Source organism: Mustelus asterias, chromosome 14 (assembly GCF_964213995.1).
Source record: "Mustelus asterias chromosome 14, sMusAst1.hap1.1, whole genome shotgun sequence".
NCBI lineage: Eukaryota > Metazoa > Chordata > Chondrichthyes > Carcharhiniformes > Triakidae > Mustelus > Mustelus asterias.
In genome coordinates, this window is record NC_135814.1 from 37933646 (window position 1) to 37960800 (window position 27155).

At 41.5% G+C, this 27155-nt stretch overlaps 1 protein-coding gene across 7 annotated transcripts in view; it reads left to right on the forward strand.

Moving 5' to 3' along the window:
- The window catches only part of osbpl11 (oxysterol binding protein-like 11), a 98550-nt gene that overhangs the window by 26745 nt on the left and 44650 nt on the right, over positions 1-27155 (forward strand). For 4 of the 7 annotated variants that reach the window (XR_013499518.1, XR_013499519.1, XM_078228187.1 and 1 more), the window contains exons 2-7: positions 3781-3849; positions 8841-9016; positions 11690-11769; positions 12149-12331; positions 17874-18078; positions 26463-26608. Coding sequence is in view for 4 of the 7 variants with exons in the window: in XM_078228187.1 (XP_078084313.1) it covers positions 3781-3849; positions 8841-9016; positions 11690-11769; positions 12149-12331; positions 17874-18078; positions 26463-26608 (859 nt within the window). In the remaining 3 variants the exon portion in view is untranslated. Of the gene's footprint in view, positions 1-93; positions 229-3780; positions 3850-8840; positions 9017-11689; positions 11770-12148; positions 12332-17873; positions 18079-26462; positions 26609-27155 lie in introns of those variants that run through there. The other 3 variants (XR_013499520.1, XM_078228188.1, XM_078228186.1) reach the window with 2 other exon arrangements.

Below are 27155 nucleotides of genomic sequence, written 5' to 3' on the forward strand. Positions count from 1 at the left end.
TAGATACTAAAAATCAAATTTTCTACTGTGAAACAGACCAAGAAATACCAAAATTAACACAAGCTTAGCAACATATAAACTCTTACTTCCCAGAACATGGCAGCTAGTGCTGTAAAAAGTGCATGGCTTGGCCTTTCCTGCGCTGCGTCAAGGCCTGCCTGGTTTTCTTCAATGGAGCCTTCAGGGAGCAGCCAGCTGTGGAAGTCTAACCTTGAAAACTGCTGGCAGGTGAGTGTGTATTTTTCCTGTGATTAGCATCAGTGAGAACAGTTCTGACCAATGCTAATCAGAAAATTTAGGACACATTTTTTTTGTGATGCTGATTGTGGGCTAAATATAGGTAAGGACACTGGGAATAACTGCCTAGTTTCTCTACAGCTTAGTGCCATGCGATGTTACATGTGATTAGCACTGCTGCTTCACAGCTCCAGGGTCCCGGGTTCGATTCCCGGCTCGGGTCACTGTCTGTGTAGAGTTTGCACATTCTCCTCGTGTCTGCGTGGGTTTCCTCCGGGTGCTCCGGTTTCCTCCCACAGTCCAAAGATGTGCGGGTTAGGTTGATTGGCCAGGTAAAAAATTGTCCCTTAGATTCCTGGGATGCGTAGGTTAGAGGGATTAGCGGGTAAATATGTGGGGGTAGAGCCTGGGTGGGATTGTGGTCGGTGCAGACTCGATGGGCCGAATGGCCTCCTTCTGCACTGTAGGGTTTCTATGTTGATCAGTGACAGGAGATGGGATGTTGATTTACCATCTCATCAGAAAGATGGCGAAAGAATTAACAAGACTGTATGGAAATTATCTATTTTGCATTTTGTTCATTTGCCAAATTAGTGATCTGCTGCATGCATTGGGATTATGCGTGGGTTTTGTTACTGAAGTGTGTGGGTTTTTATTTTGAAATGCAGTAATAAAATCGATACAATTGCACGATTAAAAAAGAACTATTTGGCCAATCAAGTTTGTGCCATTGCCAACTCTGCACTGAAATTGTGCTGTTTTTCATATTGTGCTGTTTTTCATATTCTTGCTGGTGGCGACCTTCCATCTCATAAAATGATTGTTTGCACCATGGTGGTTGACTCTGTTAAGCATTGTCTGGTGTAGCTCAGGAACCCCACTCTGGCATGACAGTCTCCGCTGCCATAATTTTCTGGTCTCTGTTTTCTCTGGGCTCTCTTGGCCAGTTGAGATTTTTGTTTCTGTCGGGCCTCTTCCAAACAGCCTGCAGAGATCACATCCCTCAGCAGCTGTCTCCCAGTTATCCGTGTCAATGTCCACCATTATCATATCCAGCTTATAGGTATTCTTGTAGTGGAGGTATGGACGCCCAGGAGGTTGTGACCCAGTGGACTGTTCACACGTCATAGAAAATCTTTGGGTATACAGCCATCATCCATCCATCCATCCAAAAAAGGTTGGATCTCATGGGAAAAAGGGGGAGGTGGCTAGATGGGTGGAGAACTGGCTTGGTCACAGAAGACAGAGGGTGGTAGTGGAAGGGTCTTTTTCCGGCTGGAGGCCTGTGACTAGTCTGAACGCTTATGGTATTTGCTACCAAATAAACCTGTTGGACTTTAACCTGGTGTTGTGAGACTTCTTACTGTGCTTACCCCAGTCCAACACCGGCATCTCCACATCATGACTAGTGGTGTCCCGCAGGGCTCTGTATTGGGACCTCTGCTGTTTGTGATTTATATAAACGATCTGGAAGAAGGTGTAACTGTGGTGTTCAGTAAGTTTGCGGACGACACAAAATTGGCAGGACTTGCAGATAGTGAGGAGCATTGTCAGAAGCTACAGAAGGATATAGATAGGCTGGAAATTTGGGCAAAGAAATGGCAGATGGAGTTCAATCCTGATAAATGCGAAGTGATGCATTTTGGTAGAAATAATGTAGGGAGGAGCTATACGATAAATGGCAGAACCATAAAGGGTGTAGATACGCAGAGGGACCTGGGTGTGCAAGTCCACAGATCCTTGAAGGTGACGTCACAGGTGGAGAAGGTGGTGAAGACGGCATATGGCATGCTTGCCTTTATAGGACGGGGCATAGAGTATAAAAGTTGGGGTCTGATGTTGCAGATGTATAGAACGTTGGTTCGGCCGCATTTGGAATACTGCGTCCAGTTCTGGTCGCCACACTACCAGAAGGACGTGGAGGCTTTGGAGAGAGTACAGAGGAGGTTTACCAGGATGTTGCCTGGTATGGAGGGGCTTAGTTATGAGGAGAGATTGGGTAAACTGGGGTTGTTCTCCCTGGAAAGACGGAGGATGAGGGGAGACTTAGTAGAGGTGTATAAAATTTTGAAAGGCATAGATAGGGTGAACGGTGGGAAGCTTTTCCCCAGGTCGGTGGTGATGTTCACGAGGGGTCATAGGTTCAAGGTGAAGGGGGGGAGGTTTAACACAGATATCAGAAGGACATATTTTACACAGAGGGTGGTGGGGGCCTGGAATGCGCTGCCAGGCATGGTGGTGGAGGCGGACACACTGGGAACGTTTAAGACTTATCTAGATAGCCATATGAATGGAGTGGGAATGGAGGGATACAAAAGAATGGTCTAGTTTGGACCAGGAAGCGGTACGGGCTTGGAGGGCCGAAGGGCCTGTTCCTGTGCTGTATTGTTCTTTGTTCTTTGTTTTGTTGTCCATGTCAAGCCAGCTCAAATATCCTTGGCTTAGCAAATTAGCACGTTCCAGGATCTCTGAATTTGTGACCTTGTCCTGCCAAAAGATGCCAAGGTTACGTCTGAGACAATGAAGATTATGACCCTGTATAAGGACAACTACAGTGATTGCAACAGCTATCGAGACAACTACCTGCTGAACATCCTGGGAAAAGTATTTGCCTGTGTTGTCCTAGCCATACTGCAGATTCTGGTTGAACTCATCAAACTCAAATCCCAGTGTGGTTTCAAGACTGCCAGATTTATAACATTCTTAATTCCAATCTAAACATAATTGACTTTGATTTAATCACAGTCCCCAAGCTGCACTTGGAGCTCCCTAAGCCAACCAGTGCCTCAACTATCTGGAGTTTGACAAATGACATATAAAATAATGGGGAAAGTATACAGTCTATATTATGCTTCTTTTACGCTTGTTTTGGAAACTTTTAATTACAGTGGGTTTCTGTGTATGTCTAATACTCGATTGACCAAATCAAAATTCAATAGTACAATGCTTCGTATTCTTGTGGTATAAAAGCTTCGAACCACCTTCTTTCTGTTCCTAGTACTAATCTTAAACTTTTTCCCCCTTGTTACAGATTCACTGATTAGAAGAAATAATCTTTCACTCTTTGCCCTTTTCAACCTTTCCAAAACTTCTGTTAGATTAATTTTCAGTCTTTTCCCTCCCCCCAGTAAGTGTTGTTTTAAGTATCTCATAATTAATCATATCCTTGGTACCATTTTGGTGAATTGGAACTGGAGCTTTTTCATGGCTCCAGTATTTTTCCAGAATTTAATGTCCTACTTTTTTTTCATTTGAAGTATATTTCTTTTTATTACTTTTATGCCCAAAATGCCCATCCACTCATCTAAATTGTTTTATGCCTTTCTCCAATCTCCCATCTATGCCCCTGTCCAAATCAATGGTAGATCATATCACAAATTCCTAGAGTTAATACTGAAATTTTCCAGTGTGCAGGAAATAAAATGGCTAGATTTGGTATGTCATATTGTCTTGATACTTTGAACGACTAAGGTGGTCTGATGTTGTGTTAGTTTCTTTGGTTCTATAGATTCATGTGTCACAACTTTATTCTCTTTCCTACAGTGATCACATGGAGAATGTATATGGATACTTGATGAAATATACTAATCTTGTTACTGGCTGGCAATATCGGTGAGTTCATTAAGCAGAAATTGTTCAATAGCTATTTGGTTCTTCAGTTGACTTGGAATGCTTTTACATGTAAATTTTGTGTCGGTACAATGTAGTCTTAGCCTCACACTGATGCTTAATTTGTATAAGGAGTGATTAAAATTGTAGTTGCACTAATAATTAGTGGTGCACAACAAAGCTGTTTTCTACTTTTCAGTTTTAGCATCAAAATGCACTCTCTTTTTCAACTGGATCACCTTGGCATTCATAGATTAAAGCATTTGGCGTGAACTTGCAACTATGGCTTTGGTTATTAAAATAGTCGCTATTTGGTATTATGGTTACATCAATTGAGGCAATTATGAAATAACTTGATCTTATTCCTAAATATATTACAATTTTAGCCAGTGAAGTACTTCCAAAGAGTTAAGGATAGAGGCTGGGATCTGAAATGCACTATCTGAGAAAGGGGTGGAGATAGATTCAGTGGTGGCTTTCAAAAGGGAATTGGATAAGCAGCAGATTTTTTTTTTTTAAATTGTAGGTTATGGGGAAAGGATGGGGGACTGGGTTTGGCTGAACTGCTGTTTCAGAATGCCAGTGTGACAGGCCAAATGGCCGCCTTCTGTTCTGTAGCCATTGTGTGATTTTAAAATATGGTTTAATTTACTAAGTAAGAGTTTTAACAACACCAGGTTAAAGTCCAACAGGTTTATTTGGTAGCAAATACCATTAGCTTTCGGAGCGCTGCTCCTTCGTCAGATGGAGTGGAAATGTGCTCTCAAACAGGGCACAGACAGGGCCATTCAACCCATCGAGTCTGCACCAACTCTCTGACAGAGTAGTTTACCCAGGCCCTCTTTCCCCTGTCCTATTACTGTAACCTCACGCATTTACCATGGCTAATCCATCTAACCTACACATCTTTGCACTCTCAGGGACAATTTAGCATGGCCAATTCATCTAACTTGCACATCTTTTGACTGTGGCAGGAAACTGGAACACCCAGAGGAAGCCCACACTGACACGGGGCAAACATGCAAACTGCACATAGACAGTCACTCAAGGCCAGAATTGAACCTGTGTCCCTGGCGCTGTGAGGCAGCAATGCTAACCATTGTGCCACCCTGCTGCCCATAATCCATGAAAGGCTTTCAACATTAGGTTAAGAATTTTAAATTTTGAAGTGTTGAAAGATTTGGAGTCAATATGGGTCAGCAAGGATATGGATGATGAGTGAGCTGGATTTGAGTAGAATAAGATACAGACAAAAGAATGTTGGATAAGCTGAAGTTGAGGGTGGAGGATGAGAGGTCATACAGGAGAGCATCAGAACATATAAAATTCTGGAGATGACAAAGACCTGGATGAGGGTTTCAGCCATTGATGGAGTGAGGTGCTGGCAACATTGCAGAGAAAATGTGTATAATATAAATGTGTATAGGGAGAGAGACCTTGAATCTTTCTCCACTGAGCCAACTAGTGGCCAAGGTATGCAACTACACGATGATGCTCAACAGTAAATTTGAATGAGAAATGTTAGTGCCTTGGTATGTACTGTTTATGCCTGTAAGTGCACGATCCATGACATCTAATTATTGTTGAATGCACATTTAGCTTGGAAAAACTACTTTAAAATTTCACGTATCCAACATTTGAATATTTCAGTGTGTTGGAATATCTAATTTCAGAAATAGTTGATGCAGCTACTAGACTCACAATTTACTTAGCTCACATGAAACTAATTAAGTTTTAATACTGCCACTTAATTTATTTAGTGTTTGTTCCAGTACTTTACAGGAAAAATCACTCTTTTTACACTGTTAAAAGTATTGGATTATTTTAATTAATCCTTAAACTTGCATCCAATCATGTCATTTTGCTCTTGTGTCTTAGTTCTAAGTTGAATGCCCTGTCCAGAATTTAAGTATGTAATCTAGGCCTAACCATCTTCAGTTGCTTCTTCTGTGACCTTCCTTCCATAATAAGTTAGGGTGGGGATGTTCGCTGATGATTGCATAATGTTCTGTACCATTTGTGACTCAGCAAATACTGAAGCAGTCCGTGTCCAGATACAGAAAATTTTTTTTTTTTATACTTTTCCAATTCAATCAAATCAAGTCCAATTCAGAGTCTCAACAAGTTGAGACATTTCAGATCCAGGCTGACAAGACAGGGCGAGCGACCAAACCACCCTGTCCTGGGCCTGATCTACATGAGCCAAGCTGATTGGAGAAGGGGGAGGTTCCTCCTCCAAGATTTGAGCTCATTTGCATCTTAGCCAAAAGGCCGAGATGCCGCTTTTAAAAATTGCTTCATATGAAACATATGAAGCCTCAGCGTAACCTAATGACCTCGACCAAGTGCGGCCGACCATGGGCTGCCGTCCATACACTTGATCTTAGCCAAAAGGCCGAGAAGCGTGTCCAGATACAGAAATACTTGGACAATATTCAGGCTTAGGCTGATGTGATGAGAGTATTACTCTCCAATAAGAGAACATTTGGCTATCTCCCTTTGAGGTAAAATGAGGTTACCATTCAGCTGCATTCTGAGCTTCTCGGCCTTTTGGCTAAGATCAAGTATAGTATGGATCGCCTGCACTTGGTTGGGGTCATTGGGTTACGCTGAGGCTTCATATGTTTCATATGAAGCAATTTTTAAAAGCGGCATCTCGGCCTTTTGGCTAAGATGCAAATGAGCTCAAGTCTTGGAGGAGGATCCTCCCCCTTCTCCAATCAGCTTGACTCATGTAGATCAGGCCCAGGACAGGGTGGTTTTGGTCTCCCGCCCTGTCTTGTCAGCCTGGATCTGAAATGTCTCAACTTGTTGAGACTCTGAATTGGATTTGATTTGATTGAATTGCATTCTGGAGGTTACCATTGACTAGAAATTGAACTGGAACAGCCATAAAAATAAAATGGCTACAGGAGCAGGTCAGAGGCTGGGAATTCTGTGGCGAAAATTTTACCTCTTGCCTCCCCAAAGCGTGTCCACAATCTGCAAGGTACAAGTCAGAAGTGTGATAGAATACTCTTACCTTGCCTGGATGAGTGCAGCTCCAACAACATTCAAGAAACTCGACACCATCCAGGACAAAACAGCCTGCTTAATTTGCACCCCATCCACCACATTAAAAACTGTTCACTCCTCCACCATTGACACAGTGGCAGCATTGTGTACCATCTACAAGATGCACTGCAGGAATTCAAAGGCTCCTTCAACAGTAACTTGCCAATCTGCAACCTCTACCCCGAAAAGGACAGTGGCAGCAGATGCATGGGAGACCCACCACCTTCAAATTCACCTCCAAGCCACTCGCCAACCTGACTTGGAACTATATTACTGTTCCTTCAATGTCACTGGGTCAAATCCTGGAAATTCCTACCTATTTCAGCAAGGCCTTTGACAAGGTCCCTCATGGGAGGTTAGTTAGGAAGGTTCAGTCGCTGGGTATACATGGGGAGGTAGTAAATTGGATAAGCCACTGGCTCAATGGAAGAAGCCAGAGAGTGGTTGTGGAGGATTGCTTCTCTGAGTGGAGGCCTGTGACTAGTGGTGTGCCGCAGGGATCGGTGTTGGGTCCATTGTTGTTTGTCATCTATATCAATGATCTGGATGATAATGTGGTAAATTGGATCAGCAAGTTTGCTGATGATACAAAGATTGGAGGTGTAGTGGACAGTGAGGAAGGTTTTCAAAGCTTGCAGAGGGATTTGGACCAACTAGAAAAATGGGCTGAAAAATGGCAAATGGAATTTAACGCAGACAAGTGTGAGATATTGCACTTTGGAAGGACAAACCAAAGAAGAACGTACAGGGTAAATGGTAGGACTCTGAAGAGTGCAGTTGAACAGAGGGATCTGGGAATACAGGTACAGAGTTCCCTAAAAGTGACGTCACAGGTGGATAGGGTCGTAAAGAGTTCCTTTGGTACATTGGCCTTTATAAATCGGAGTATCGAGTATAAAAGTTGGTGTGTTATGGTAAGGTTATATAAGGCATTGGTGAGGCCGAATTTGGAGTATTGTGTACAGTTTTGGTCACCTAGTTACAGGAAGGATGTAAATAAGATTGAAAGAGTGCAGAGAAGGTTCACAAGGATGTTGCCGGGACTCGAGAAGCTGAGTTACAGAGAGAGATTGAATAGGTTGGGACTTTATTCCCTGGAGCGTAGAAGATTGAGGGGAGATCTGATGGAGGTGTATAAGATTTTGATGGGTATAGATAGAGTGAATGCAAGCAGGCTTTTTCCGCTGAGGCTAGGGGAGAAAAAAACCAGAGGGCATGGGTTAAGGGTGAAAGGAGAAAAGTTTAAAGGGAATATTAGGGGGGGGCTTCTTCACGCAGAGAGTGGTGGGAGTGTGGAATGAGCTACCGGATAAAGTGGTAAATGCGGGGTCACTTTTAACATTTAAGAAAAACTTGGACGGGTTCATGGATGAGGGGGGTGTGGAGGGATATGGTCCAAGTGCAGGTCAGTGGGACTAGGCATAAAATGGTTCGGCACAGACAAGAAGGGCCAAAAGGCCTGTTTCTGAGCTGTAATTTTCTATGGTTCTAACAGGACTTTTACAATAAACGCTGGTCTAGATAACAACCCACATCCTGTGAACGAATAAAATAAAGAGAAAACCTGATGATCAGTGCAGACTGAGAGTTTTGCATTGTCAGACTTTCTGTCTGACCCTGTGTGCTGGTTCAGCTGCATGTAAAAAGTGGATTTTGTGAAGAAGAATTCTTCCATATCAACCTAAATAAACAAATCCGCATACTTTCCTATTTTTGGAATCTTGCTGCACATGTTGAATGAGCTTGTCTGGAAATTTAAAGTAATTTGTTAGTTTTTGATGCTTGGGATGTCCTGAGGACAGGTCAGAATCTGCCTGAATACAAGTTCCTTTCTCCCTCCTTCCCTCCCTCAATACTGTGTGTGTGGTCTTCATATTAGTAGATAGAAAACTGCCATTATTTTAGTTCTTTATAGTGATTATCTTTTTTCCATTTACCAGATTCTTTGTTTTAAATAATGAAGCTGGACTGCTAGAATATTTTGTCAATGAGCAATCCAGAAACCAGAAGCCAAGAGGCACTTTGCAGCTAGCAGGGGCCGTCATCTCACCAAGTGATGAGGATTCTCACACATTTACAGTCAATGCAGCCATTGGAGAGCAATATAAACTAAGAGGTAAAGTACTGGGGGGGTGGTGCATTATTTTGATGCCTATTGATTTGTGCTGTTGAGATTAATGTTTGTTGCACTGTACATTGGAATGAATTGTTGGTTGATCCTTGGCAGAGGTGTGAGCATCCTGGACTGGATCATGCCTCCCACCCAATCCACCTCTCCAGCAGCCATTGTCCTGCACAATGATGGAAATTTTAGGGTGTTATACTACTGCATTTCCCAGTATTAGCTGTCTTTTTGTATTGGGGAGGAGAAAATGGGACTATTTTGTCCATGTTCCTTTCTCTTTGTGTCTCTTGCTTTAAATTATTATTTAAACATGTTACACACAGTTGTGCCTTCATGGAAAGCAGCTTGTCTGTTTTGCACCAACCTAATGAAATGTCTCTGGAGGCAACATATTTTGAAATGTAAATAGGTTCATTGTCAAGTTAGTAAGTATCATTGTTCCTGTGGAGCAGTTACTTTAGATGTCAGCACATAAGCCAACCTTTGAAGCCTTGCAAAATCACTCCAGAAGGGGGATCAATTTACATGCCAAACATAAAAGTGAGCCAGCAGTGTGGGTGGTCGCCTTTTTTAAAATGTCAGCCATATCCTGCGCAAAGAGTGGGCGTATCTTAAACTCCTGCGTACCTTTGCAATCCAAACAATATCACCTGTTTGATCCCTCGCATCCAGTTACAAGGTACAGTAAGTAAAACATGCATTTATAGTGTGATAAATTGAGGCTGATTACTAATGTGAGTATAGCATGTTGTGGCCGAAAAGTGGGGGGTGGGTCAGCTTATACAGCAGGTATGTTCAAAAAGATAGTTTTTGGGGCTGGTAAAATGGGGTTATCTTATAAGACAGGTCAACTTATACATTGCATTTTGCGCTACTAATTACCGTTCATATTTTGCTCAGCAATTGATGTTATATGACAAAATAGTCACTTTATTAAACATTGGAATGGTAGACCATTCAATCTTTCAAACCTGTGCCACTATTCAGTTAGCTCATGGCTGAACTGTACCTGAACTCTGTTTATTTGGCTGTATTCCATATCCTTTTTGACATGTGTTACAAAACACTACAAATTCTAGTCTTGAAGTTTCAATTGAACATCCAAAGTGTTTTGAAGATAGCAAGTTCAGTTCCAGAATTCCATTAACTTGGTTTGAAATTGTGCTTCCTGATTTCACACTCAAATGGACTCCCTCTGATATGATTTATGCTCCCTTGTTCTGGGTTCTTCCAAAAAATAGGTTCTCTGTATCGATATTATTGATTTCCTTTATCAATTTAAAGGCCTTAATTATATTATCCCTCAACCTTCTAAACACAAGAAATTGCAAGCTAAGCTTTATGCAGGCTGTCCTCATTAAATTTACATTTGATTTTTGCCACATTGGTGATTAAAATTGATCAAGCCTGACCCTGAACTTCTGATTGCTTGCCACGTTAATGTCCATTTTGACATTGATTTTTGCTGGGCACAAATTGTATTCAGGAACCCAGCTCTGGTTCTAACATTGATTCCTCTGGGAATCCATATTTCACTTCAAGGGGTTTCACTTAAAGTGGTGATTTTCAGAAACACAACCACCACTTAAAGTGACGAGTTCCAGATTACTTATTGCCTTCTGTATTGCATAAATTACTTTGATGTTAACTTGACTCAGGTGATAGCATACCTGGATTATATTAAGCATACAATCCAGGCTAATGCTTTGATGGCAAATGCAATGCACTTTTGATGGCAACTGTTGATGGCACATAAAAGGCATTGTTTAAAAAGGGCTTGGAGAGTTCTTCTAATGTCTTGTTCTAGCTTATTAAAGTTTATTTAGTTTATATATTTATTAGTTGCAAGTAGGCTTGCATTCACCTTTCAATGAAGTTACTGTGAAAAATCCCCTTGTCGCCACTCTCCGGCGCCTGTTTGGGTACGCTGAGGGAGAATTTAGCATGGCCAATTCACCTAACTTACACATCTTTGGAGTATGGGAGGAATCCGGAGCACTAGGAGGAAATCCATGCAGATACAGGGAGAATGTGCAAATTCCACACAGGCAGTGACCCAAGCCGGGAATCGAACCCGGGTCCCTGGCACTATGAGGCAGCAATGCTAGCCACTGTGCCGCCCCGGCCTACATACCTCTCCAGCCATTGCCACCAAACTAAAAATTGGTCATTTGTCTCATTTGTTGATTGAGCTTGCTGTGTGCAAATTCTCTGCCATGTTTGCCTTAGACTGTACCTAAGTAATTAATTGTGAATTGTTTCAGAACATCCTGAGAACATAAGCTTTCTTGCAATCATAGAAATCATAGAAACCCTACAGTGCAGAAGGAGGCCATTCGGCCCATCGAATCTGCACCGACCACAATCCCACCCAGGCCCTACCCCCCACATATTTACCCGCTAATCCCTCTAACCTACGCATCTCGGGCAATTTTAACCTGGCCAATCAACCTAACCCGCACATCTTTGGACTCTTGAGCAGCATCTTCTTGATTGCATTGTCTCATTTTGTTTTGTTAGAAATGTAGGGCACTGTTTTCATTTTAATGTTGATTCATAATTTCCATGACATATGGATTATTTTTGCCAGGTAACTGGCAATTGTTTTGGGAGATGATTTAACTTTGCTTACTCCGTTTGAGTAAACCTAAATTTATTTTCTAGCCACCGATGCAAAAGAACGTCAACACTGGGTTAGTAGGCTCCAGATCTGTACTCAGCATCATACCGAAGCCATTGGGAAGGTGAGATGTGCTGTGTTGACCCCTGAATCTTGATTTTTACACTTTTTATATTAATTAACAGTGAATGGTAAATAGCAAATTAATTTTCTTTGCACTGTAATAAGTTGAGGAAGGTTATAATAGTGTCAAGTGCATAATTTTTAAAACCATTCAAGCATTATAGTTTAACATGTATTATGACTAATCAGTAAGTTTCAACTGTTCGTAACTTGCAACAAATATGATTTCAGGACTTAGTTAAACCTGCTTGAACCAAGATTCTTTATGCAGCAAGTACAACTTGTATTCTATTTTGTAACCCCTTTTTCCTAGTATTTTTAAAGCATGATATTAGCCCGTCTACCGTAAATTTATGTCTTACTTTAATCCTAATTTATAGAATAATCCACCCTTGAAGTCTCGAAGTTTTTCCCTGGCTTCTCAGGGAAGCAGTTCTCCGGGTGTGCAGAGAAGAGCAAGCCAGAATGCTGCTGCTTTCTTTGGTGTAACTCATCACAAGGGACTGGGGCTGTCAAAGCGATCCCACACCTTGCAGCCAGACCACTTGGTGGATGTTCGAGAGGTTGGTATTACATATTACAATACAAGAGCCGGGATGTACTTCTGAGGCTGTATAAGGCTCTGGTCGGATCCCATTTGGAGTATTGTGAGCAGTTTTGGGCCCCATATCTAAGGAAGGATGTGCTGGCCTTGGAAGAGGTCCAGAGGAGGTTCACAAAAATGATCCCTGGAATGAAGAGCTTGTCGTATGAGGAATTGTTGAGGACTCTGGGTCTGTATTCGTTGGAGTTTAGAAGATGAGGGGGGATCTTATTGAAACCTACAGCATACTGCGAGGCCTGGATAGAGTGGACGTGGAGAGGATGTTTCCACTAGTAGGAAAAACTAGAACCAGAGGGCACAACCTCAGGCTAAAGGGACGATCCTTTAAAACAGAGATGAGGAGGAATTTCTTCAGCCAGAGAGTAGTGAACCTGTGGAACTCCTTGCCGCAGGGGGCTGTGGAGGCTAGATCATTGAGTGATTTTTAAGACCGAGATAAATAGGTTCTTGATTGATAAGGGGATCAGGGGTTATGGGGAAAAGGCAGGAGAATGGGGATGAGGAAAATATCAGCCGTGATTGAATGGCGGAGAAGACTCAATGGGCCGAGTGGCCGAATTCTGCTCCTGTGTCTTATGGTCTCATTTGCTCTGCACTGTTTGTTTATTTTACTTTATCTAGAAATTCACTGGCAGTTTAAAAATTTAATCCTGGACATTTCAAGGCTGTAGAGTGCAGAGTTGAAAGATGAGGCGATGGTCCTTAAGCTTGTGTTGAGCTCATTGAACACTATAGTAGACCAAGGTCAGAGTGGGAGCAGGGGATGCTGTCTGACCTGCTGAATATTTCCAGTGTTTCCTGTTTCTATTTCAGATTTCGCTTTTGTATCAGAATGTTTTCCAAGCTTAGGCTACTAACTAAAGGTTCCAAACTTAAATTTGTAGGCTCGATAAGAATGAGGTTTCAGTCGGAGGAATAGAATCATAGAGATAGCAATGACAAATTGTATTTATATTGGCTTTAGCATAATAAAACTGCTCACAATAAAGCTTCACAGAAAACATACAAAACAAAACTTGCCATTGGACCACATGAGGTGATATTTGGACTGCTGGACAAAAACTTGGTCAAAAGGCTGGATTTTAAGGAGTCTCGCCTAAGGGTCTTGAAGGAGAAAAGAAATTGAGCGAGGTGGAGAAGTTTTATGGAAAGAATTCCAGCAGTTAGGGGCTGGACATCCTGAATGTACAGCCACTCAATGGTGGAGCAATTAAAATTGGGGATGCCCGAGAGGCCAGAATTGGGTCAATGCAGATATCTCCGAGGGTTGTTGCACTGGAGGAAATTAAGAGATAGGAACGGTGAGGCCATGGAGGGACTTGAAAATGAGGGGTAGAGTTTTAAAATCAAGGTGTTGCTCGACCGGGAGCCAATATAGTATTAGCAAACACAAGGATAATAGCGGAATGGGACTTTGTGCGAGTAAGGATACTGGTGGCAGAATTTTGAATGAATTCAAACAAATGTGGGAAGCCAGCGAGGAGTGTGTTGGAATAGTTAAATCTAAAGGTAACAAAAAGACACCTGATGGTTTCAGCAGCGGAGTGGCTGAGGCAGGGTCAAAGCCAGGCATTGTTATAATGGTGGTCTCAATGAAGGTGCAGATGTGTCATTCGGAAATTCACTTTGAGGTCAAATATAACACCAGGATTGCAAAAAGTCTGGTTACAGATCATTGCCAGAGAGGTGACTTGCTAGCTAGGAAACTGAGTTTGTAACGGGATGAACATGGGTTAAAGACAATAGCTTTGGTCTTCCCAATATTTAATAGGAGGATATTTCTGTTCGTCCAGTATTGGATGTCAGACAAGGAGTCTGATAATTTAGCAACAATGGATGAATCAAGAGAGGTGATGATGAGGTAAAACTGGGTGTCATCAGTACACTTTTATGTTTTCAGAAGATGTTACTGAGAGATAGCATGGAGATGATGAATAGGAGAGGGCTGAGGATAAATCCTTAGGGCCATCACGCTAATGGAGTGGGAAGAGAGTGGTAAGTGATTCTGTGTCTATGATTAGATAGGAAAGAATGGAACTAGGCAAATGTAGTCCCACCCAGATTGATAGACAACAGTGTGGAACGAGGATGGTGTGGACAACTATATCAAAGGCTGCAGACCAACTGAGAATGATGAGGAATGATAGTTATTTTGTCACAATCGTGTAGAATATCATTTGCAATTTTTGTAACAGCCATTTTGGTGCTGGAACTGAGGCAGGAAGCTTGATTGGAGGAATTCAAAAATGGAATTCCAGGAAAGATAAGCATAGAATCATGAGGTAACAACAAAACTTTGCAGAGGAAAGGGAAGGATGTATGTAGGGTAGTAATTGGCAAGGACTGGGTCAAGAGTTTTTATTGGAGAGGGGTGAGTGACGATAGCATATATAAAAGAAAAAAAGAGCAGCATCACCTAACATGAGGACTAGGAAGAGAAGTTGGAAGGTCAGCACAGGAGGCTGTTTGGTCTGCCCATTCTGTGCTGTTTGGTGGAGCTATCTGATTAGGAAAACAACAGAAAATCTGAGCTTTATATAGAGTCTTTCACAAACTCGGGATCTTCCAAAATGCTTTACAGTCAGCAAAATATTGTTGAAGCGCAGTCACTGTTCAAATGTAGGAAAACTGGCAGCCAATTTGTGCACAGTAAGTTTCCGCAAACAGCAATATGATAAAGAGTAAATGATCAATTTTTAGAGATGTTGATTGAAGGATACATATTGACCAAGACATTGGGAATAACTCTCCTGTTGTTCTTTGAAATAGTACTGAGGTGTTTATACATCCAATTGAGAAAACAACCAGAGTTCCAATTTAATGTTCCATCTGAAAAATAGCACCTTAGGTAGTGCAGCACTCCTTCAGTACTGCACTGGAGTGGCAGCCGAGATTTTTTGTTCAAATCTCTGGCGTGGGATTTGAACCCCTACCCCTGACTCAGGAAGGGCTGTGGGCTGCACTTGAATCCTGCCTCCTTGCTCTTTCCCCATAGTTCTGTATTTTCAAAAATCTAATTATTTATTCAGTTCCCTTTAAGACCAACTAGAATTTTGAACAAAACATTGTCATCGACACAAGTTCAATTTGTGTTTCTGTAACGAGTTTAATTCTGCAAAAGTGCTTAAAGACCGAATCTCCCTTCAATCATTGGACCGGAAGGTGAACCCTCAAAAAAATCTTTATTCATAATCCCATTTATTTTAAGATTAAAAAGTTGAAGTGTTTTGTAAACAGCTGAAAAAAGATAAATCTCCTGCTTTAATATTTTTAGGACATAAGCGTTAGAGGAGAAAGAAAATTAAGGTCCATCCATTTTGCCTTCTACCATCCTCTGATTGGAAGATAATGGGGTTTTTGATTCATCCAATCAATCTCAATCAATTAGTTTTCAACAGATAGACATGTCTGAAGGGAAAAAATCCACTGGGGTAAAACCCATGGATCCAAAGTCATCTGCTCCTCCCAAGCATGCTACACCTACCTAGCGCCATATCTCAAAATACTCATATACTGTATCCCAAAATGTTCATTTACTTTTGAATAAATCAATACTAGCTGCTTCCACTGTGTGTCTCAGGAGCATGTTTCATAGAATGAGCACTTGCTCACAAATATTATTTCCATAGATTAGATTTCATTTTACATTCCTCACAAGAGCAAGTTGTGTCTACTGATTCTACCATTCTGCCAAGGTGCTATGTAAACTATTAAAAAATGCAGCGAGTTATTAGGGCGTGGAATGAACTGCCTGAGAGTGTGATGGAGGCAGGTTCAATTGAGCTATCCAGGAGGTCGTTGGATTATTATCTGGAAAGGAGCAATGTGCAGGGTTATAAGGAGAAGGTGAGGCAGGAGCTCTAGGAGAATTGCTCTTCACAGTGCTAGCATAGATATGACAGGCCGAATGTACTGCCTTCTGTATTGTTACCTTTCTGTTATTTTATTTGGAATAACAGAACCCTGTGTTCCACTGAACAATATTTTCTCTTGAATTTTGGATTGAAATCCTCATGTTAGATCACTTGTTGCTTTTGATGGCTTTGGCTGTAATTCAGCGATATTCACCACACAAGCACCCTCCTGCTTGTTGCTGCCTTTCGCCCACTCGCCGGTCCTCCTCAATCCTCTTGCTTGCCACCTCTCACCTGCTCACCGCCTCCCTATCACTCACCAACCCACCCACTCGCTGCTTCTCCTGCTCACCGCTTCCTCCCTAATCCTTTTGTTTGACATCTCTCCTTGCAGCTTCCCTCCTTACCCTTCCACTTGCTGATTCTTCCCTTATTACTTCCCTTGCAAGCATCAAGCTCGCTCCCACTCCCGCTCACCTCTTCCCTATGCACGCTGCTTCTACTCACCATTTCCCACCCGATTTTCCCACTCACAGCCCATTACTTGCTTGCCCTCTCTCGGAGCCCCTCTCCTATGGTTTTAGAAAAGGGAAGAAGCAAGTTGAGGGGGAGTATTGGCAAATGGGAGGGAAGCAGCGCATGAGAGGGTTGGGGAAGGAAGCAGCAAGCAGGAGGGTTGGGGTGGGAAGCAATGATGAGGGTCGGGGAGGGAAGCAATGAGCAAAAGGGTTGTGAAGGGAAGGAGCGAGTAGGAGAGTCAGGGAGGGAAGCAGTGAGCAGGAATGTTGGGGAGGGAAGCAGCAAGCAGGAGGCTGGGGGAGGGAAACGGCGAGCGGGAAGGTCGGGGAGGGAAGCAACTATGAGGGGGTCAGGGAAGGAAGTGGCGAGCAGGAAGATGGAGGAGGGAAGCAGCGAGCGGGAGGGTGGGGGAGGGAAGCGGCGCACGGAAGAAATGGTGAGCAGAAGGGAGCCAGAGAGTGGGAGAGTTGGTAAACAGGAAGGACAGGGGTGGAAGTGGTGAGTCGAGAGAGATGGTGAGCTGGAGGCTGAAAACAGCCAGTCGGAGATGAACTGAAAGAGTAAGTTATTGAGAATTAGTAAATTTTGAGTTAGGTTATTGAGAGTTCTTAAGTTATTAAGAGTTAGTAAGAGGATTTTTGGTTCAGTTAGGTTCAATGCAGGTAGATAAGTTTTGTACATAAAAATTACAGGTCAGTAACCTAATCCAGCCATATTACAGGTTTTTGAATGGGAGTGATTTTCATTGAGTATTTTCTCATTGAGCATACCACTTTTTAGAGACACTTTTTAGGAGTGTTAAATGAGGGATGGTTATGTAAACTAGAGAGGTTATGCTCAATGTACATCGAGCTTGGTTAGATCACACTTCACAAACTGTGTGCTGTAACTTATCTGTTTATCTTAATTTTTTTGTGTTTTATGTACCAAGATACCGTTGTGAAGAAAAAAATCACAATGAATCAATAATTTATTTTTGAAATGCTACTTGCCACAAATATCCCAAATGGCCCTCATCATTTTCTAATGTGTGCCGCTGCTGTAATTACAGAGGAAATGTTTGTTTATTCTTTTTGACAAAAACACACATCAGCACTGTACTATTCAGCAACATTTTACTTTGAGCAGAAGATGAACCAAGCTGAAGGACAGCACAAAGATCTGGTACGAACTATAGAAGGACTTCCACCCTTTGGAGAACAAATATCCGCACTGGACCAAGATCTGCTTATGCTCAAAGCCACCACGATGGCGACAATGAACTGTTTGAATGAATGCTTTCATATTCTCCAGCTCCAGCAGGCAGCCTACCAGAGGAGTTCCTTCCCTGCAGGTTAGTCATGTGAAGAGTAAAAATAATTTCGCCAAATAAAAATAGAAGATGTTAGAAATACTCAGCAAATCTGGCAGCATCTGTAGAGAGAGGAAGTGCTAAGTATTTCTAGCATCTTCTGTTTTTATATTAGATTTCCAGAATATGCAGTAGTTTGCTTTTGTATTAACGTTTTCACCACGCTAAGTGGATATTCGCGGGGTGGGGGGGTGAAAAAATAACCTTCAAGTTGGATAAAGGTTACTATTTTGACTGGCAGCCAGAGACTGATGGCCTGGTTGCATTTGAATGCAAATGTACAGATCTCTGCTTTCAAGTTTGCAAGCAGGCAATATAGCTGCCCCCTTGAAACTAAACCGCTTGCAGCATTAGTTGTGACATTAATATTCCCTTATCTAAGTCAGCTTGGTTCAGGTGATCGGCCTTTTGCTTCTTGACTCGAAAGGCTGTGGGCTTAAGTCTGGATTTGAGCATATAATCTATACTGACACTTCAGTGCAGCATTATAGAAGCACCCACTTTTGAGATGAGACATCTGCCCCTGTCTGTCCGTCTGTTCAGTTAAAGTTGAAGATTCCATGTCTGTTTGAAGAAGTATTCTCCCACTATCCTGGGTAACATTTATCCTTCAATCAGCAGCAGTTAAACAGGTTGTTAGAAGGTTTATAATGAATATAAGAAACGCACTCAAGATGTAAACAAAGATACTATAAAAGGGACAAAGAGAAGACAGAATGATGGCTAATGTAAAAGTTTTATTTATTTATTAGTGTCACAAGTAGGCTTACATTAACATTGCAATGAAGTTACGGTGAAAATCCCTTAGTCGCCGCACTCCGGCGCTGTTCAGGTACGCCGAGGGAGAATTTAGCACGGCCAATGCACCTAACGAGCACATCTTTCGGACTGTGGGAGGAAACCGAAGCATACAGGGAGAACGCACAGATGGTGACCCAAGCTGGGAATCGAAGCCTTTTATAACCAATAATAAAAGGGTAGTAGTTTTTTAAAAAAAGGTGGGTCCAATTAAGGATCAGAAGGAGATATTTTGTGAAGGCAGATTGCTTGGCTGAGATTTGAAAGAGTACTTTGCATCTGTCTTCACAAGAAAAGAGAATATTGCCAATGTATCAGTAAAGGAGTCAGCAGCAATATTGGATAGGATAAAGACCAAAGATGTGCGTGTTAGGTTGATTGGCCATGCTAAATTGACCCTCGTGTTGGGGGATTAGCAGGGTAAATATGTGGGGTTACGGGAATAGGGCCTGGGTGGGATTGTGGTCAGTGTGGACTCGGTGGGCCGAATGGCCTCCTTTTGCACTGCAAGGATTCTATGAAAGACAGATAAATGAAGAGGCACTTAGAGGGTGACAGTTCTCAAAATAGAAAGGGCACCCAGTTAGAATGGAATGGAAGTTTACTGAGGGCAGGAAGAGAAGGTGGAAATTGCAGACATTCTGCCACAAAGATCCTCCTTATGGGGGTGGTACCAGTGGACTGTAGGAATTCACATGTTACTGTTCTCTTCAAAGCAGGGGGAGAGTAATAAATCCGGTAACCACAGGTCAGTCAACCTAATGTCACTGGTGGAAAAAGCTTGAGACAATAATTCAGGAAAACATTAATTGACATTTAGAAAAGTTGGACTGATCAATGGAAGGTAGCACGGATTTGTTAGAGAAAGAAGGACTTGTATTTATATGGTGTCTTTCATTGTCTCAAAGCATCTACAACCAACCAAGTACTTTTGAAGTGCAGCTGTTGTAGTAATGTAGGAAACACTGCAGCTAAATTGCACCGAATGGCCTCCTTCTGCACTGTAGGGATTCTATGGAATCAATGTTGGGTACTGTGTGTGAGGGTGGGATTCATTCTCTGTCAGTCAGTGGGACTGAATTGTCAGTGTGGCAATCATTCTAAAAAATTGGGGCGGCACGGTGGTTAGCACTGCTGCCTTACAGCACCAGGGATCTGGGTTCGATTCCAGACTTGGGTCACTGTCTGTGTGGAGTTTGCACATTCTCCCCGTGTCTGCATGGGTTTCCCCCATGTGCTCTGGTTTCCTCCCACTGTCCAAAGGTGTGCGGGTCAGGTTGATTGACCATGCTAAATTGCCAGTTAGTGTCAGAGGAACTAGCAGGGTAAATACATGGAGTATAGGGATAGGAGCTGGGTGGGATTGTGGTTGGTGCAGACTCGATGGGCCGAATAGTCTCCTTCTGCACTGTAGGGATTCTATGGAACAAATCCTCATAAATAACAGTATGTTAATAACTAGATAATCTGTTTCTATGTTGTGGATTGAGAAATAAATATTGGCCAAAATACCAGAGATAAAGCCCCTGCTCTTTTGAAATAGTGCTACTGGATCTTTCGGGTCTAACCGAGGAGGTCTAGTTTTAAGGTCTCATCTGAAAGAAGGCACCTCTGAAAGTGCAGCACTCCCTCAGTACGACACTGAAATGTCAGTTTAGATTTTTGTGTTCAAGTCCTCAAACTTCTAACTCAGAGGCAAGAGTGATGTCACTGAGCCACAACATGTCATGTTTGTGTAATCTGATCAAGTTCTTTGAAGTAACAGAGAGAGTTGATGGAAGTATTACAGTGGATGTTGTGTACATGGAGTTCTAAAATACAACTGATAAAGCATCATGTAACAGGTTGTTATGGAAAATGAAAGCCTGTGGAGTTGAAGAGACAGTAGCAGCATGGAAACAAAATTAGCTAGGAACAGAAAGCAAAGAGTTGTGATGAAGGTTGGTTATTTTTCAGACTGGAGACAACTATGCTGTGGTGTTTGCCAGATGCTGAAATTAAGACCATTGCTTTTTTTCTGAGGCATTAATGTCCTGAACTTGGATATACAGGGCATAATGTCAAAGTTTGTAGATTATATGAACCTCAGAAATGTAATAAACAAAAAGACAGATGGTAAGTTTTTAGGAGGACATAGGTTCAGGGGTAGGCCAGTTAGCCTCTCAAGCCTGTTCTGTCATTCAATGAGATCATGGTTGATCTGAGATCTCACTCCACTTATCCACTTTTGTTCTGGATCGCTTAATACCTTTGGTTGATAAAAATCTATTACACAATTTTAAAATTTAACAATTGATCTGGTCTTAATCACTGTTTACAAAGAATTCCGAACTTCAACCACCCTTTGTATGGAGAAGTGTTTATTAATTTTACTCCTGAAAGGCTTCGCTCTAGTGTTTACACTTTGCCCCGTAGTCCTAGACTCCCCAACCAGCAGAAATAATTTCTCTCTATCAACCATAACATTTTGAAAGCTTGAATCAAATCTTGTCTTAACCTCCTAACTTCCAGCGAGTACAACCCTAAATTGTGTGCTCTCTCCTTGTACTTTAAGATTCTTGAGTCCAGCTATCATTCTGATAAATCAATGCTGTACTTCCTCCATGGCCAATAAATCCTTCCTGAGATGTAGTATCCAGAACTGCTCAAAGTACTCCAGGTGTGAAGCAACCAAACCTTTGTAACTAAAGCACACTGTCCCCTTTTATTTTCATCCTCGAGATATAAAGGCCTGTATCCCTTGAGCGTTTTCTGATTATTTTTTGTACCTGTTCATGACACCTTAATATTCCATTTACCTGGTCTCTTAAATTACTTTGGACCTCCACTGTTTCTAGTTTTTCAGAGTATTTAGAAAGTACTCTATTCTACCCTTTTTTTTAGGTCCAAAGTGGATGACCTTACATTTACCTACATTGAAATAATTTGCCACAGTTTTGCCCATTCATTTAATCCTTTAACATCTTTCCAATTTTGTGCACTGCACTGCTTACTATGTTGGCTATCTGTGTCACCAATACATTTGGATATGTGGCTTAATATGCCAGCATTGAAGTGATTAATACATACAGTGAATAGTTGAGCTTCCAACATGGTTCTTTGCAGAACACCACTAGTCACTTAACTACTAATTAGAGTACCTGACCATTATCCCTTCTTTCTGTCTCCTGTCACCCAGTCAATTTCCTAACCAGGTTATTAATTTGCCTTCAATTCATTCAGCTTCAACTTTAGCGGCACGGTGGCACAGTGGTTAGCACTGCTGCCTCAAAGCACCAGGGACCCAGGTTCACTTTTGGCCTCGGGTCACTGTCTGTGTGGAGTTTGCACATACTCTGTGTCTGTGGGTTTCCTCCGGGTGCTCTGGTTTCCTCCCATAGTCCAAAGATGTGCGGGTTAGGTTGATTGGCCATGCTAAATTGACCTAGTGTCAGGGGATTAACAGGATAAATATGTGGGGTTACGGGAATAGGACCTGGGTGGGATTGTAATTGGTGCAGACTTGATGGGGCGAATGGTCTCCTTCCGCACTGTTGGGATTCTATAGCTAATAGTCTCCTATGAGTAACTTTGCCAAATGCCTTCTGGAAGTTCATATAAATAGCATGGGCATTCTTCAGCCACCCCTTTTCACTAAGTTCATCAGGCCTGACCTACCTTTGCAAATTTAGATGTTACAACCAGCTTGGGAGGAGTGCACTGTCTGTCTCTCGTTACACTACTCCACAGGTCACAACATATATTTTAAATGATTTTTCCAGCTAGCTAGTGAGCCAAATATGTACTTTACCTGTTAGTTTCAGGATGACCGCTCAATGCCCAGGTTTCTTCAATAAACAACAAAATGATTGGTTTATTATAAAACCAGACTTGTCAAGTAGAATGGCAAAGCTTATTAGCGCATTATATAAAATATGAAAGTATAATGATTATTCTTTCTAAATACCCCTAACTCCCACGCACCAACAAAAATAATAAAATAAAATAGTCAATTTTTGCCAAAAGGTTAAAAAAAATCAATGGGTCAATGGAAAAGGACAAATGGTAGAGCCCTTGAAATGGCACGTGGGGTATATGGTTGGTCTCTCACACTGGTCTGCAAAACAGTCGATGACTCATGCACTACTTTTCAGATGGACTTCAAAGAAAACTCAGTCAGTTGATTTCAGAATGTAGAGCGACTTTCAGGAGCTGCTGTCTTCTTTGCCCAGGCATTTGACCTTTTGTTTTCTTCAAAGTAAAACAACTGACCAACTTTTCAATCCAGTTTTAAAGGCTTGTTTCTTTTTCCCCAAAGCTATTTGACCCTATTGCAAACAGTCCACCTGGGTCAAGCGGTTTCCATTTCTTTAAAATTGCTTAATTACCTTTTCTTGTAAAGTGCTGTCTTTTCCAAGAACAGCAGTCACAAGAATCCTTGCATTAACTCTAAGAGTCAGTGCCTGTAAAAGCTATAAATCCTTCCAGAATGTTCTTAGTCCTTGAAGATGAACCACTTTCTGTGACATAAGCATTTATGACACTATCCTGACTCTGATCAGTTGAAAATATTTTAAATGGTGAGTCACTCCATTTTTAATTCTAATAATTTCCCAACAGCTAGTGTTTGTCTAGCTGGCTTATAATTCCCTCAGTTTTCTCATGTAACCTTTCTTAAATAACAATGAACAAAGAACAGTACAGCACAAGAACAGGCCCTTCAGCCGTCCAAGCCTGCGCCGATCATGTTGTCCTATCAAGACCAGCTGCCTGCATCCTGTCTGTTCATGTGTTTATCCAGATAAACCTTAAATATCACTGACATATCTGCCTCAACCGTCTCACTTAGCAATGCATTCCAGGCCGCCACCACCCTGTGTAAAAAAAACTTCCCCCAATGGTATGTGCAACTTGCTGCTCTAAAAAAGCGGTCTCTGAATTGAGAGAAGGAAAGAAGATTAAAGTTAGGATAACTAAAATGTGTGATCCACTTCCTTTAACACCCTGACCGTGGGGATTTGTCAGTTTTAGTGTCACTTTTTATTTCATTACTTTGTGCTGCTCCATTTGATGAGCCCCTGACCCAATTCAGTATTAGGTTCCTTCGGATTTCTGACACTATCCTTTTTTTCTGTTGTAAGTACTGATACGAAATCATTCAACATCTCTGCTGTTTCCTATTTTTAATGGCAACATCATCATTTAGTTTTTAGGAGTTCCATGTTGGTCATTTCCTAATATTGTAAAAAAAAGTATTGATTTTGCAAGTTTTTTTGCTTATTTCTGTTTTGTAGTTTGTGCTATGCTGCTCTTTGTATCCTTCCAATTTGCCAGGATCTGTGCTGATTTTCACACTGAGGGGGGTGATCTTACCAAAAAAGATTGTAAGTGCTGAACGAGCATGAAAGCGGCAGAGAATTGCCTCCATTTTTTGGGTGAGCTCTCAGATGCTATCTTATGCCATTTAGAAGGAAAAATGAGGCAAAGTGTAATTCCCGCCAGTACGGGGAGTGGATGGAGTCTATTCCGGGAAGCTGGCTGAGGATTACTAGATCACGGCATTGCGCGTGCGCATGATCTGTCAATGCACGATGACTGTCACTCCCCCACTCCCCTGGACATTGCACCCCCCCTCCTTTCCCCGAGTGTGACCTGGACTCACTAATAATATTTAAATTTAGGTTTAAATATTAAAATCAGCCTGATTATGCTGGCAATTCAGGGCCGCTATCATCAAAAGAGGTAAGAAACCAGAAGCGAACCCAGTTTTTTTGCCTCTCAATCTTACTGGCTCGTGAATCAACCGGCTGCACAGGAACAGGCCCTTCGGCCCTCCAAGCCTGTGCCGATCATGTTGTCCTATCTAGACCAACCACCTGTATCCCAACTGTTCATGTGTCTATCCAGATAAGTCTTAAATGTCGCCAATGTATCTACCTCAACCATCTCACTTAGTGCATTCCACGCCAAATGCACAAATACAAATGACAAATCTTCCTGGCTCGTGAATTGACGTGCTGATAAGATCACCTCCTGTATGTATTTTCTTTTATCTTTATGTTGTCTCTTACCTCTTTAGCTGTCCATGATGGTTCTGTAGATTTAGCAGTTAAAGTTCTCCCCACCTTGGGGCATAAATTGGCCTGTACCTTAGAGCTAGAATCTCAGTACCTATTTTGTGTTTCTCCTTTTCAAACACTTGCACTCAATTGTATTATCGCTGGTAGAAAAATGTTCCCGTACAGTTAGGCTGTTAACTAAATCTGGCTCATTAGTTACTAATAACTTTAATATGGCTTGCCCCCTTGCTGGTTCCAGGACATCAACAGATTAGTGAAATAAGCAGACACGGCAGATGAAATTTAACACAAGTGTGAAATGATATATTGTGGTAAGAAGAATGGGAAGAGGAATATGAACTTAATGGTACAATTTAAAAGGAACCCAAGAGACCTGGAGCTGTATGTACACAAACCTTTGAAGTTGGAAGTTGAGACAGTTATCACATTATTAGAAGAATAGAATACAAGAATTGGTCACTGTCTAGGTCTCACCTTGAATATTGTGGTCACTTTGGGGTACCACACTTCAGGAATGATGTCAAGGCAGAGAGATTTACTAGAGTGGTAGCAGGGATGAAGGACTTCATTATGCTGAGACATTGACAAAACTGTGGTTGTTCTCCTTTAATAAAGAGAAAGCTAAGAAGAGATTCCTCCTCTTTCGTCCAATCCTCATCATCAATCCTGAGAGGCAATGACGTGCTTTCCAATCTGGAAAATTGTGAAGATGGCAATATTCCTTAAGCGTATGTTTCATAGGTTTAGGTGTGGTGCATTTACCAGTTCTCTCGAATAGATAATACCAACAGAGGAGGAGATCTAAAGACATTACTGATTACTTTTTTGAAAGCAATTCTGAAGTTCTAAAATGTTGTACAGATTAGTTATGTGTTGACCTAGGTTGGAAAACGTTTTGAAACCTTATAATTTTGATGTGCCTTTGAAACTGATGAACTTTTAATAATTTATTAGGAAACAAGACTACTCTGATAAGAGGTGCAGCAACCTGAGATCCATGAAACATTAACTGGACTGCTTTGCCAGTGTAAAGCTATTGTAAAGCTCAACTTCTATCAATGACAGACGACTATTAATTATTAATTAACAATATACTGTAATAAGGACAGTTTGCAATGACTTCTCATTTCTCCCTTTTTTCAAAATGTATATGTTCTGTATTTTAGATTGCTCCAATTGTACGATATATTTTTATTTCTTCCTTTTTGGACTGGTTCTGAAAGGGTTTTAAGTATCACTGCTGTTCTTTCCAGTCTCGGATGATTTTCAAGATCTGCTTGCCCCTATCATATTTCAGTAGGTTTGATAGGCATAGATTGAAAAGAATGCACCAGTCAGAATCCTGATACCTTTAATGACGACAATGGGTGTTACCTCGGGCTTCAATCATAGCCTTTTTCTTTGTACATTTTGTTTTGTTACTAAGAAATGCAACTAGTTTCAATGGCAGTATTCTTCTGCCGGGTGTGATTATGAACAAATTCAAAGCTGAACTACCGTATGTTTCAGGGACAACTATTGAATGGTTGGAACCCAAATTGCAACTATCGGACCACCTTAAGAATGGAAGGGCACATCAGTCGTCAACTGAGAAAGATCAGTCAAAAGCTGCTAGTGGGGAACAGCCTGTTTCTGAACCCTGCCAAACGACACGGGTAAGGTAATTCAGAAAGTAGTTATTCTGGGGGCCGACTTTCAACTTTTCAAGTTCTTTTCTCATGTCAATGAGTCAGTGGCTTTAAAACATTGAAAAAAAGCAAATGCCACAATGTAAGAAAATTATGTCAATGTTTCAAATGTACTTGTAATACTCCAATGCCTGTGTCTTGCAATTGGTTCGATAGTTTAAATTTGGATCTTGTTTTGGAAACATTTCAATCTTAGGAAGGTTGTTAGGTGTGGTTTTCTTGAATAAATGCTTACTATTTTGCCCTGGGGGCAAAGAATAGCACCATTACTTGAAAATGCACTGGGATGAGTTTAGTAAAGATTTTTTTAAAGCTTCAGTTCATAATAGCAATCCTGGACTCAGCCAAATACGTTTTTGATGTCACTTATGATTTGCAAAGTCTTTTTGATTTAATTATCTGTGATTCTCAGCATAATTTTAAAAGCCAAGTGACTATTATAGATTGGAAACACTACTTTTTGTCATCTGACATTAAAAAATATTAAAACTTACGATCAAGAAAATAAGGGGGT